Below are 14,498 nucleotides of genomic sequence, written 5' to 3'. Positions count from 1 at the left end.
GCACCACAAATACACGAAAAATGGCGAAGGTTTGGAGAAGTAGAGAGATTTTGAAGAGTCAAAGGTTGAATTGTCTAGGGATTGTTGTGTAAATTATATCACATTATTGAAAAATTATATGTAGAACTATAAAATACAAACATATACTTTCTTCAAATAAGCATGTCTAACTTTTAACAAAAACTATGGTCGTTGCATAAAAGACATTATTTTCACATAACAATGCTAATAAGATAGCAAAAATTACATTGTAATTCTATCCCTACACAACCCAAAATAGTAACATCTTAATATATAGCTGCCAAAACTATTTTGAGGTTTATAATAATGCAAACAAGTGTTCACCAAGATGGTAGTGAGATGTTAGAAAGATTAGAGAGATTTTTTGAATCAAGATTGTGCATATCATTGCCGAATTGAGGTTCCAAAGAAGGATTATTACCTAGTACAGGAGGTGACTAATGCAGGAACTGGATAAGGGCATCCCCAGGCCACAAGGCTCCCCACTTTGCAAGGGTAGAGTCACAGTGTACGAAGCCTTACCCCTGCTTTTATATAGGGAGGCAGTTTCCTTGGACTCAAACCCATGACCAACCGGTCATAAAGGAGCAACCTTACCATGATCCAAGGCCCGGCCTCACATAATGCGTGCACTGGATAAGACAAGTCTAATCTCAAAATTTTCCCATAGACTAGAATTTTAAAGGTCTTTTAATGATTTGGTGGCAAGTTGGCTGCTTTCACACATGAAAAGCAGTTATTGAAGCATTTCATAAAAAAGAAAGCCAAGCAACCATAGGATGCAGCTGCAGTCCCAAAGTAGATGAGATACAGTTTGTGGAATGCTTAAAGTAGATGAGATGCAGTTTGTGGAATGCTTCTAATTTCTGCTCCTGCAAGACCTAGTTGGTCTTAAGTGAATACCAATAAAACCAAGTGAGCATGCGCATACACATTTTCAGACCTTCTAGAATAACTCAATGGTCCTACGAAATAGATAAATGTCCACATTTATCTTGCAATACAAAGCAATTTGAACAAGCAAAGCACTGAGGCATAAAAAGCAGTTGCACATTAGTACATTCATAAATTACACTCACATGAGAAACCTTTCAAAATCATTAAATAACAATTTTAACATGTGATAGCTACATAAAAAGATAAAAGGCCTACTCTCTAGGATGCTCTGTACAAGATTTGTATATTGTAATTAAAAAAAGACTCAGAAATGCCAGATTATTAACCATTCAAAGTACCTTTACGAACAACACTTTTGAACAAATCAAGAATAAAGTGTAACTTCATTACTACCAGCCACAAAAAGATCAGAAATCTCACAATATTAAAGAAGATAGCACCCCCCCCCCCCCCCCCCCAAACAAAAAGGAAAGGGAAGGAGAGAGGAGGGAGGGTAGAGGGATTAAAGAAGACTACCTAAAAATATGGGGGTTCCACCCATTAGACACCATAAAATAATGCACCCACAAATTGTAGAAAATATGTAACTATCAATCAAAGCATTAGTCTGAAACAAGCAAGCTCAACTGAATTAATCCAGTTGATTTACCTGGAAGGTATGTGGAGTTCTTCCCATTGACCTGGTCTTTTCATGAGTTTAACCTTAGCAAGCTGAGCTATGTTCCTGTATGAAAATCAAATTTTTCAGTAAATAGAAAACCTAATGAAAATCAAAATATGCATTAGCTAGATTATCAATTGAACATTAAAGACATTAGGACAGCTGATGTAACCTAGGAATATTTCAATTGCCGCCTGTCCAACCGACTGACTTTATGAAATGAACTACCCAGTCGCCTGTTCAGCAGAATGACTCCACGAGATTTTAAATTTTAAACTTCAACGGGAAAATTCTAAAAATTAGTTTTTCAAATATGAACGTTATAAAAACTTGGTGGACACTCCAAGTAACTTGAGGAACAAGGAAACTAATCCTAAAAAGTCTATAAATACTCCTTTAATCCCAAGAAATTCATAACCAAGCAATCACACAACATTCTTTTATTCAAACTCTCAATCTCTCTCAAAGTTCTCTATTGCTCATACTCTTACTGGGAGAATTCATCTAAATTGTTGTTGAAACACAAGCCTACGGTTCTAATACTGAGTTTTCTCAATCACTAAAGAACCCTTCGTGATCTCTTTACTTGAGCTTCAATTCTATTTCACATTGATATTTAAATTCTTGAAGTACATAGTGTTGAATTTGTACTAATCTGCTCTGTTTTGAGAGTGTTCTTGTACGTAGCGTTTACTTCATATTTTTTGTGGTTCTTGAACGATTCGAGGTGTTCGGATCATTGACCAAGCGTGGGGCATCGCTTGGAGAGGTGATTGCTCTAGCCTAAATTGAAGGAGTGACCGAGTGAGGGGTATCACTTGGAGAGGCGAGCTCTAGCCTACTGAAGGAGTGTGTAACGGTTTTGTTCCGCCCAAAAAGGAACTGCTTTAGTAGAATCCTTTGGTGGTTTTCCAAAGGCGAGGACGTAGGCTGGGGATAAGCCGAACCTCGTAAAAACCTGGTGTCACTCTCTTTCCCTTACTCTCTTTATTTTCAGCATATATAAACTGTATGGATGATTTAAATTCTTAATTATATATACTACGTAATTTGGAAATTAAGTAAACTTAAGTTTAATTTTGATTTGGGATTGCGGAAACCGAAAGGTAGTATGTTGGTTGATCAATAAGTTGCGGAAACCATAAGAGAGTACGTTGATTGATTCAACATCCAAGACTTATTAACTGAGAGTTTGTTTAAAGTCTAAATTCTTGGAAAGAGTGTTGTGCTTCATATTGCGAAATCAATTAACCACAGGGCTTACATATATTTACAGGGCTGCAAACAAGAAAATATCTCGAATTCTTGAAAAGTTGAAAATTGCCAAAAGGTTATCTTGAATGGGTATTTGTTGATTGAATACTTTGATTGTTGAATGGTTGGTTGATTGTTTAAGTTTTATTTACTTGTGTTGTAATTGTTGGTTTGTGGATTGAACAAGTAAATAAGCTTATGCTAAACAAGTAAATAAATTTTTGCTAAACAAGTAAATAAGCTTTTGTTGTGTATTGGATAAATCAACAAAAAGTCAAGAATTTATTATAAGAATTAAAAGAGGTTAATGATTCTTGAAAAGTATTAAAAGAAAATTTTAAACCTAATTCACCTACTTGGGTCGAAATTTGTGGTGAAAATTGATAACTCAGTTGTCAATGACCTCTTTTTATAGCCAAATCACCCAAGCAAGCCCGTTGGTAGGGATACCTAGTGGATTTTGATTTCTTATTTGAACACAAGCCGGGCCAGATGAACAAAGTCATGAATGCACCGAGTAGGAAAGCTAAGCTGGCAACTTAATAAACGGTAATACACTTGACGGTAAGTAAGGTTACCAAGACAACATGGGAGCACATTAAGGAGAATCTTACCAAAGATCCAATTGCCCAAAACCTTACAAAGCTAACGGAAGAGGGCAAAGCGCGCCAATTTCTAGTTAGAAGACGGATTGCTGATGACACATGGTAACCGACTCTTTGTGTCTCGAGCTGGAGATCTCAGGAAGACAATGCTAAAAGAGTGTCATGACACCATATGGGTAGGTCATCTAAGATGACATCACGCTTTGGCATTGTTGAAGCAAAGGTATTACTAGCCACATATGCATAATGACGTGATCGAGTCCAAACTTGTCTCACCTACCAACAAGAAAAGGTGGAGTTGAAAGATTGCAAGGCTACTGGAGCCCCTTCAAGTACCAACAAGACTGTGGGAAGAGTGTCTCACTTGACTTCATCACCAACCTTCCAAGAGTGGGATACATAGGGTCTATAATTGTGGTTACAGCAAGGTTTTCGAAGTACAGTACTTTCATACCCACACCAAAATACTATTCTAAAGAGGAGATGGCACAATTGTTTTTCAAACATATTGTGAACTATTGGGACGTTCCCCAAGACATTATAGTGATTGAGACTCAATATTCACTAGCAACTTCTAGACATAACATTTTAGGATCCTCAGATCATAGTTTGACATCTCTTTTGAGTTACCATCCATAGACAGATGGAAAGACAAAGTGGTTCAATGGTCTACTAGAGGAGCGCTTGCACCATTTCATCACCAAAATCAGAAGTATTGGTGCAATTACTTGATGTGGCTTGGTTCTATTTCAATGCCCAAAAGAGCTTAACAACCAACAAAAGTCCTTTTAAGCTTGTTACAAGCCAAAAACTGTTGTTACGTCACATGATGGATGATTCATAAAAAGGAGAGAGTCCAAGAGACTACATCTTCACTAAAGAATGGAAACAGAATGCAGAGATAGCCCAAGCGTACATGGAGAAAGCTTCCAAGTGAGTGGAGAAGTGAGCAGATTAGAGGAAAATACTGTTGCACTTCAATGTGGGCATATCTTGGAGCTTGTTAAGCTCTAACCAGAATAAATTAGATCACTATAGGGTTGAGATAGGAGACTACTTCGCAAATATGAAGGACCAATCCCCATCTTAGCTAATGTGGGGAAGGCCTCTTACAAGGTTGATCCTTTGGCTTGGATGAAAGTCCATCCTATGTTTCAAGTCAGTTGTCTCAAGCCATTCAATGGCGACATTAGAGATCCAAGCAGAAGTTAGTCAACCAGAGCACCACCGAAGACAACGTAACATGATAAAAGAAAAGTTGAAGGCATCCGTACAGACAGAGAGTTCACATTATCAAGGAAGAAGTGGCACGAGTTCTTAAGTGGAAAGGCCTTGGAGATGAAGAAATTAGCTGGGTTTCAGGGGAAGACATGCAATCATTCGTGGACCAAGTTGAAGTAGCGTCAAATTCTAGGAGGAAGTTGACTGCATGAGGTGGCAGAGAATGTCACAAGGCAAGCTTGCTTAGGGCATTATGTTTGCTTGTGACCGCTTATCTTGTGTGCATGGGATAGGTTACCATCATGTAAATACTAGTATAAGTTTCATGCTTTGAATGTGTTTATCTTAGTGTAAAATGACTCCTTGGACATTTTGATGTTTCCTAGTGTTAAGAGCTAAAATAGCATATAAAGCTCTTTAGGGGAGGGTATATTCATCAATCTTGTAAAACTCACTAAATTTTGTAGACATGTATAGCCTACTAGCCTCCTTCGCTAAACATACATTGCTTACAAGGGTGTTGTTTAATGAATTATGTTGCTTCAATGTTTATTGCTTGCTTGCCATTTATTTTCATGAATTGCTTACTGCTTCTGCTTACTTTACATTCAACTGCTGTGAATGTGTTTTGTTGGTAACTGCTGTAATCTTTGGTTGACTAGTTAAACAAGAGTACTTTAGCTAGTGCCACACAGCCTTTCAATATTCAGCCCATGACAACACACACAATGCACGTTTCCTTGGCTAGTGAGTGACTACAATAACATAACGAAGGTCCTAGATTTGCCACTGCAGCCTTGAATAGGATCTTTACACAGATTCTGTGCAACTTTGCCTTCTCCCCAACAGGAATGTTATGCTTTTAAAAATCCCTTCACTCCTCTGGCTGTATCTAACTAGCCCGACAACTACCCTCACATCCTTTATGGTTTAATGCAAACCAATGGTTCTTACATTTACAAGCAACATCCAACCTCTTTGCACAGCCGTCGTACCAGATGCTTATCAAGGAAGAGTAGTTGCATAAGCAAGCCCCTTTGTCGAGTAGGATCTATTTCATCCTTCTATGATCCTTCAGCCTCTTTCCATCGATATTGTACTAGTGCTACTACTACTAGGAATGCCTATGATGTGCAATGTTCCCAGCAGACAGCCAAAGGCTCATACGACTACTATGTATAGACAGGAATCAGTCCCACAAGCCAAGAATGGAGGGGTATGAATACCCTCAGCCAACCACCACCAATGAACGAATGTACAAGCACAAAGCCAAGGAAGAATATGGCATAAATGCCTCTCAACATGACCCCATGGGGATAGAACCCCCGTCTACAAAAGCAAGGATGGGGTGGTGAATCACATGGCCTGGGGTCAAAACATCTACTGTTTTTATTTCCAGTCTCCGTGTTTTTGAATGGGTCTCTTAGTTGTTGAGAGAGTTGCCCAAAAGCGGGATACAAGTTGTACCCAGTAAAACTGACAAGAAAATTTATGGTACCTTCTGGAAATATGGGTTGGAACGTAAGTCCATTTAGCCCAAAAATTGGCCATCAGGGACCAACCAACTAGGGAACAGCTACTGCTGCTGTAACCACGAAAAACCAAAAGCAAATGAACTCAAGGGCCACCTTTAGAGAGATATATTACACTGGGCCTATGTAGCGATTGGACACAAATCCTAAACTGTGGCACAAATAGTTCAAATTTTTTTTCAAAAGCAAATGCTTTAGAATATTCCATTCTTGTAGCAGTCAGTGTTATCTGGTCTGAATTCACGCCCATTCAAGTGACATCTAGTAGTGAAGGGGTCGTACAATCCCTTCACGACTAGATGTCTACTTTTGAGGTGTTAAAAAAGTATCATTTTCTAAATTAGCTGGAAAAACAGTCCCAAAATCTTCATGAAAGTATTATATGTTTTTCCGTAACAAAGTATTGCCAAAATAGGAAAGAATAAATTGCCAAAAATGTCTAAAAGAACCTTTAAGATCCGATGTATAATTTTCCCAGAAATACTAAAATTCCATATTACATCAACAACTAAGCACACTCAAAATAAATGATCCAATTTAATTCATGAGAAATTTTCTTATTCTTTATTTTTTTTTCTCCTTCCATTTTGTTTCGCCATCATGAACTTTAGGCACAGAGAAGGCCAAAATGTACTAAACTAAAATGACTTCTATGAGCTGTAACTGAAGAAGCTTGAAAGAAGATATTTTATAATTATTAGATTACCACTTTACATAAAAGCTTAAGCTGCTAGGTTGTAGGCCAACAATGTATATCAAGCTTTAACAATCCCTCCCACGTGCAGCCCAACAGCACATGGAAGGATAAACAGACAATAGGTAATACCCATTACGAAGAATACAATAATTTTTTTAAACACCAGATAATAAACGTTTGCAATGAGACTAAAACCCAAGACCTCCCGCTAACCAGCTCTCATACCATGTTAAATTACCACTTCACCCAAAAGCTTAAGCTGTTAGGTTGTAGGCCAACAATGTATATAAAGCTTTAACAATAATTTCATAATCATAACTCAAGATATCTTTTGAATGATAATTTAAAAAAAAAAAAAAAAACACAAATCACATACAACTTACAACTACAAAAATGACAAATTTCATTCTCCTAATACCAGACCCAGAAAAGTCAAAACACAACATTCAAAAATTATGAAAAAGAAATATCATGTTGGATGCATGAGCTGCATCTAGTTTCCTGACCAGGATTTTTCAAAAATTGCATTAGGCGCTTAAACACCATAGAGGGGGAAAATCGAGCTAGGAGACACTCACCGGGCAGGAGGGTGAAAAAGAGAAGCAAAGAACCATCCTTGTGTACATCCTAGTTTTGCATAAGTACTCTGATAAACATAGAAATCAATAAGTGACAATTACTTGAGGATTGAAACCTCTGTAATATGCAGAACTGATTTCCAGCACTGAGTAAAAGACATAAATGGACCAGTCCAAGAAAATACAGAGTCCAAACCCTAGGACAACATATCATACAGTACATCAAATAATTAAACTTATATGGGAATGTTGAATGGATATGGTGAAATTAAAAGGATGTTTATGAACCCATTATTATATGATAATGGTGAAAAAAGCTTTCTTAGAACCAACTGCATAAAAAGAGCATACTAGAAAGAGTGGTAACATGTTTCCGCTTATTTGACCACAAAAATTGGCCTTTATTAGTATCTATCGCTTCAAAATTAGCTCAAAACTGTTCATGGATTGAGTGCACACCAATATTGACTTGGTCAAAATGTTTTGCAGCTTTACAATTTCACATGTCAGATGAAATATCAATGAACTTTGATTGGTTTGTATCTTAAACTCAGTACTTCCTCTGGTTTTCATATCCTCCAACTTGTAAAATATTAACAGATATAAGGTTTTTTAGTAGACTGGGCCACTAAAAGAAAATTAGAGAATCAGCCTGGAGCTGTACTTTTTGAGCCATGTAAGGAATAGAAATCGGATTGGTGTTCAATTTTTCGTGATTGAAAAGCTGCCAATTCAGGGTTTTGTCATAATTCACAACTATATTAAACATGGTTCCACATATTTGAACCCACACTCATTTATTGAACTCTTTGTCTGCAAACTAAACAAATAGAAAAGTAGAACATCCGTCATTAACTGCTACTTGTACAAAGGAGTCATCATAGCTAATTGGGCAATTGTTTAACAACTCCCCCCTATAACTTTGTCTCCAAATTATAATATATACCATCGATTGAGACATCTCATAAACGTCATTGAAAATGTTCAAATTAATAGTGTAACACACTGCCAACAGCACAAAGGCAAGAAAACAACATTTTCATGCCAAAGTTGAGCCCAGTCTAAGATGTCAGACATACACTAGCTAATTACAATACTAGTAAGTGTATTAGGTAGCCCCTAATGTAATTTATTGGCATAATTGGAAAAACATTATAGTCATCTACATATTGACAAGAACCATTAAAATATATGCAAAAAAATAAAATAAAATATTACCTGATTAACTAACTGATTTTTAAACTTTTCAGGATGCAGCTTTCGCTCAGAGTGAAATGCATATGATACTTGAGCATCCATTCCTGTAGAAAGCAGAAAACAAGTTGCTCTTATGTAAGAAACTGCATCAGGGAAAAGGAGAAGTACTACCAGCCAAGAGCCTGCATTGCCTTCATATATATGTTTTAAGGAAAATAAGTAACTACTGTTACCAATTATGCTAAAAGTAAGAAAATTAGAAATTCCATTTACTTGTATTTTGTCCCAATTTCCAAGATAACAAAGAAACATTTCCATTGGCATAAAAAATAACTATCATTTCCATTTTTTAAATTGCAACAATATTATTCAATTTCTTCACCCAAATTACTTTTAATCATTATGATTACTGTGCAATTTCTCCTTATTATATTACATAATCTAAGCTCCAATCAGATACACATACATTTCACTGTTTTGGTTTTTCTCAAAAATTGAGCCGACTTGCTAAGACGATAATAGGCATGATATTCTTTTTCTCAAACTAGACAGATTCTTTTCAGTAACTTAAAAGCCCATCTCTTAAAAATAAATGCCTGGAGGAACTGCCAAGTAGAGAATCATACAGGGAGTAAATGAAAAACCTGAAAATGGTAAAAAATGGAAGGCAGGTGATTTGGTAACATCATGCAATAATATAACTACTCGTGATAAATCAGAAAGTTAATGCACCTAGCAATCTAAGCCATCATCACACTACCAAATCAAAGAACAAGACAGTGCGGTTATAAAGGAAATAAATATCTTAAATCTAAAGATCTTCAGAAAGATAATCACACTATAGACCAAACTACATGTCTTTTCTTATGAATGAGTATTATATAAGATTATCTAACTATTACCAAACTATAAAAAGGAATTAATCACTGAACTGTGCTTCGTAATAAATCTTCAAATATGAACACTACCATAAAGAAATCATATAGCTCTGCATAGTAAAAAGTTCAGATACTCATCCATAGGCTCAACCTGTACCACAACTTCACTCCTCATTCTGTTACAAATCTGACAATGATGTTTTGTTGTGTTTCATTGCTTTTTTTTTTTTTGCTGAGGGTTGTGTTTTATTGCTTGCAAATAGGATATAATAGAAGAAATTGATTTTCAGCCTTCTTAACAGAGTGGATAAAAAAATAAAGGAAAACAAAAGAAAAAATTTTACAGTGCATTAAGTATAGCATATGGCATCTAAGAATATAAAACAGAAACTCGTCCAGGAGAGATATTCTTACCCATGCTGAAGTAGTTCCAGAATCCCCCACGAAACGTGTGGCAACCTTCCTGATAAGTCAAACAATGGCCCATAAGAAGCAGATGATATTTACTTAAAAAGTTCAGCTTTACTGAAGACGTCAAGCAACACAGTGAGCACACAAAGAAAACAGTAAAAATCTCACACTGAATGCACAGGCTCAAGTCATGAATGCAGCAATCTAATGTAAAAATACTGCAGGTTAAGATCCTATCCAAATTGCCCCTCCCACTAAAGGGTATCAAAGTCAGGTTATTATTATGCATTTGGTCCGAAAATGATTTGAGCACTAAAAAGTAGAATCTTCAAGAGACCTGCTCACTAATATGGAAGCAGGCTTTGAAAGATATGTCCAAGAGCATTGTTAACATATCTTCTAGCATATATTTAACTCATAGATTTAAATGTCATAAAAAATTTATCACTAATCAAATTAGTTTGCATGTACAACATACTTTGCATTAAAAAAATAAACTAACGCTTTGTAATCCTTATCCTACAACCATAAAAACAGAATAATCAATTCATATTTCGCATCATATAGTTGTCAACAACATTCTAGCAGCTGCTCAAATGTATGGAACAATTAGAAACCACATGAGTGTAAATAAATGGTATTATAATGTTTTCCTCCTCTTACCTATATTTCCACACTCCCCTCCCCCTCCCCCCCCCCCGGGCGCCACTCACTGGTATTTGAGCAATTCTTCTTGTTGCTTTTACAAGACTTCCCTCTTGTATCATTAAACCATCACCCATTAATACAACACTAACATTATTTGATTCCAAATTCAGAGCAATGCCTATCATACCCTCTTCAAATTCTACTAATGCACCTGTCATTACTTCATCAAGACCATGAATATCAATGATATATGATTCCAACATGTAAGGTCTATGAGTCATAAAACGAAGTGTAATAAAGCATCAATACCGATTCGCTCATAACAATTAGATGGACCTATTCATAGTATAAAAAAATCAAAAGCCTTGAGTCAATAAAACTGAGAAGATTGACTCGAGATAAAAAACAAATTTCATTAGGAGCTCCCTTACTAAGACTAAATTAAAAAAAAAAGAACATAAAACAAAGGGGTTAAGTGATACAGGTCAATTTTTTTAGTCTATCTATTAAGGGGGGATCATATGAAAAAGATGACTGATTCTTTCGTTTCCTTGGGTCACTGGCCATCTACCGGGAGTTTCGGGTTTAATACCAATATTTTAGCAACAAATCCAATAAATCTAAGTGTAGTACTTGATGTATTGACTTTTTTTGGAAAGAATGGGGAAATATTAAGCACAAGCAAAATACACAGTGACACCCTTTGAATTATCAAGGAAATACCCCTTTATCAAAGACAAATAGATACTATGCAACTTTATTGCATTGGAAAAGACTATGCTATGGATTTCCCCCTTTCAGGGGATTATCTCAGAGCAAAATTGATTTTTTTTATTTTTTATTTTGTTGGTAGATGGAACGAGGGAGTAGGTCTAAGGATCAACTGGTAGCGAGAACAGGAATCACTTGTTCCTTGAGCAGTTCTTTCTATTTCTACATCCCAATACACCCAATGCCAGATAGCTTCTAAAAAGCACAAATTGAAAAATACAATACGTGCCCTAGCCACACCTTTGTAACTCCAAATACCCGGACCCCCGAGTATATGTTTCAACAAGAATCACACAAAGGTAGATTGATACAATAGAAACCTCTGGTAAAATGAACCCCCAAAAAAATGGAAGAAAGAAGTTATGTTATTGGTTATTGAATAGTTAGTATAATTTCATATGTTAGTAACTAAGAGTTAGTGTGGATATTATGGTCATTGTGGTGTGCTTGACATGCATTTATAAATAGAAGGCTTCACCCATGGTTGTGATTATGTCTTCCAATTTTCACAGTACTTTTAACATGGTATCAGAGCATTGTCTGACCTAAACCCCAAGTGCCACAGCCACCGCAAAACCAAGCCCTAAACCTCATAATGCTATGCATGTTTGCCACTAAAAGAGGGTGGTCCATACCATCGAAGGCCTGAAACAACTCCAAAAGTTACCGGAAAATATCGTGGAACCACTGCCAGTTCAGAACCCTAATAATCCCAAAAGATTTTATAGAACCAACCTCTATAGCCACCCACAGACACAGCCGATCTGCCAACTCTTGCAACCCATCGCCCTCAACCACCCACACATTCCAGTCGAAGCCTGGCAGTGCCAACTCCACACATTGGTATGTGAAGCTCAATTTAATCATGTTTTTGGCCTAAACTATGTGGTACTGCTAGAAGCTGTTTGTTAGTGCTTGAGTCCATTGGGGCCGGAAAACATTATTCTTAATTAATGCCTTTTACTTTGCTTTTGATGAAGGCTTGCTTTGACCTAATGGTGAGGGTGTTATACCCAAACTTAAAGGTTGAGTTTAACAACTTCAACCCATAGAAACAGCCTCCCAAACATAGAGATAAGGTTATGGCTTCAAACAGTGGAAGCAGGTAGCATGGCATAACAATAACAAGTATAGAGAAAAGTGGGAGAAATGGTTGTTAGAAGGTGGGAGCGGGTGTGGTGGCCTTGAATTTTTTTTTCAAGCGCACACAACCTTATCCGTATTGGTATATTTGAATGTTTTAAGCCCTATAAAAAAGATTTTTAATGTATTGTGGATCTTTTAGGTCAACTTAATAAAACTATTTTGTAAGAGTACTAAATTTTACGTTGGTTTTAAATTTCTATTAGCAGAAAATTTGTATTTTCTCACTTCCACTAATCATATGTATGACAAATAAACTAAAGAAACAAAGTATATTAGTTTATAATACAATATAGTCCATTAATTGTTAGCCACACAAATCATACAATAAATCAAACAAGTTATATTGTTTCACAAGTTAAAAGTAATAAAATCTTATAAATTTAGACCAAGAAGTTATATTGTACAACCCATATTCTAAAATTATAATATTATAATCATAAATTTTTTCATTAACAAGATAAAGTATTAAAAACTTGAACAAGCCAAAAACTAGAAAAAGAAAAGAAGGTTGAAATTGAACAATAAGAAAGAAGTATCAAATAAAATATTATCAAATAACAATTTTTTTAAGTAAATTTTTTTTCATATTTTTTAATTAATGCATATCTTTTGAAAATTATAAATAAATAAAAAATGGTTTTGTATCATTATCATTCTCATTATAATCTTAACCCCCTCACTTAACATAGTCAATTGAGATTCAGAAAAAGAAGAATGAGAGAAAATGATAAGAGTTTTAATAAAAAAAATTGATGTAACAATCCTTTAGCAACAATTGCAACCTCTACACAATGGAAGTGATCCGTAACAGCTGCTACAACTGTGACTTTGTTCACACCAGCATGTGTTGGCTTTAGGTAATGCCTGAGGCTGCTATTTAAACCATGGATAAGGCTGTGTTCATTGTGCTCTCCTCAAACCTTCATTAAGGCATGACAGCCTAATGCATGGGTGATACATGAATTTACTTTGGTTTGGTTCTTTTGTACATTGCCTTGTGTACTTCCAAGTGTTCTTGGGGATTGCTTCTTCATTCTAATGTAAAAAAACATATCCATCATAAAATAATAATAACAATCTAGAGCATGCATCTAAGACATTCACCAGCATTAATATTGCAATATGATGGTAGTGCCAAGAATGATAATTATCTCTCATTCAAACGCATGCTTCTTTCTTATTTGATTTATCAATGCTTCTAAACCCATCAATATGTTGAATAAAGAAAATTAAAGTGGCATGGACACTTCAAGGTAATTGCATCCTCATTCAGACACTGACACAATGACAACATAATGCCAACATGCAACATGCCCACAGACAAGTTTTTGATAGGCCTAAGATGTGTACAGAAATTTTCTCGAAGGTACTCTTAATGCCATAGATGTCTAGCATGCGACACAAAGATTGGCATGCAGGGGACTGTATAGGAGACCCACAGGAGCTTTTGAACAACAGATAACAACTATTAATTAAGGAAGCAGGGAAACACAAAAGTACCAATGCACACGCACATAAATATACACACAAGTGTGGGTTTGCTTCTGTATGTGTGAGAATTTTCCATTCCCATGTACTACTTTCAGGTAATTTTCCAAAAACGTGTGTCAGTTTCAAGTCAAGCCCTTCAATCTGCATTTGAGAACCTGCAACATGTGGGCATATTGACATTCTGATTTGCTGGGTTGGTGCTTTTTTAAAAAATTTAGGACCACAACATGCCCCATTTTGACATTTCTAGGCATGCTACAGCTTGTTCTTTTGAGTTGGGACAGGTTTTATGCTTTGGAGTTCAGATCACACAGTATCTAGCTTGACTAGTTAGTTGGATGGTGCAGTATCTCCACATTTTGAGCCTTTGCCCTTGTGAGTGAGTGTGGTGAGTAAGTTCCTCTATAATCCAGGAAGACAACATTGGGAAGTCGTCAAATGGATTTTCAGACACTTACAGGGTACTTCTATTTATGGCATCATGTTCGGC

The 14,498-nt window shown here is 36.1% G+C and overlaps 1 protein-coding gene across 3 annotated transcripts in view; it reads right to left on the bottom strand.

The window, feature by feature from the left end:
* The window catches only part of LOC131147798 (diacylglycerol kinase 5), a 61,733-nt gene that overhangs the window by 13,423 nt on the left and 33,812 nt on the right, over positions 1–14,498 (bottom strand). For all 3 annotated transcript variants that reach the window (XM_058097373.1, XM_058097374.1, XM_058097375.1), the window contains exons 7-10: positions 9,956–10,004; positions 8,685–8,767; positions 7,467–7,534; positions 1,568–1,642 (exon numbers count right to left, since the gene is read on the bottom strand). In XM_058097373.1, coding sequence (XP_057953356.1) covers positions 1,568–1,642; positions 7,467–7,534; positions 8,685–8,767; positions 9,956–10,004 — 275 coding nt within the window. The remainder of the gene's footprint in view (positions 1–1,567; positions 1,643–7,466; positions 7,535–8,684; positions 8,768–9,955; positions 10,005–14,498) is intronic.

The sequence above is a fragment of the Malania oleifera genome, chromosome 2 (assembly GCF_029873635.1).
Source record: "Malania oleifera isolate guangnan ecotype guangnan chromosome 2, ASM2987363v1, whole genome shotgun sequence".
Classification (NCBI taxonomy): domain Eukaryota; kingdom Viridiplantae; phylum Streptophyta; class Magnoliopsida; order Santalales; family Ximeniaceae; genus Malania; species Malania oleifera.
This window is presented reverse-complemented; position numbering and strand designations above follow the sequence as displayed.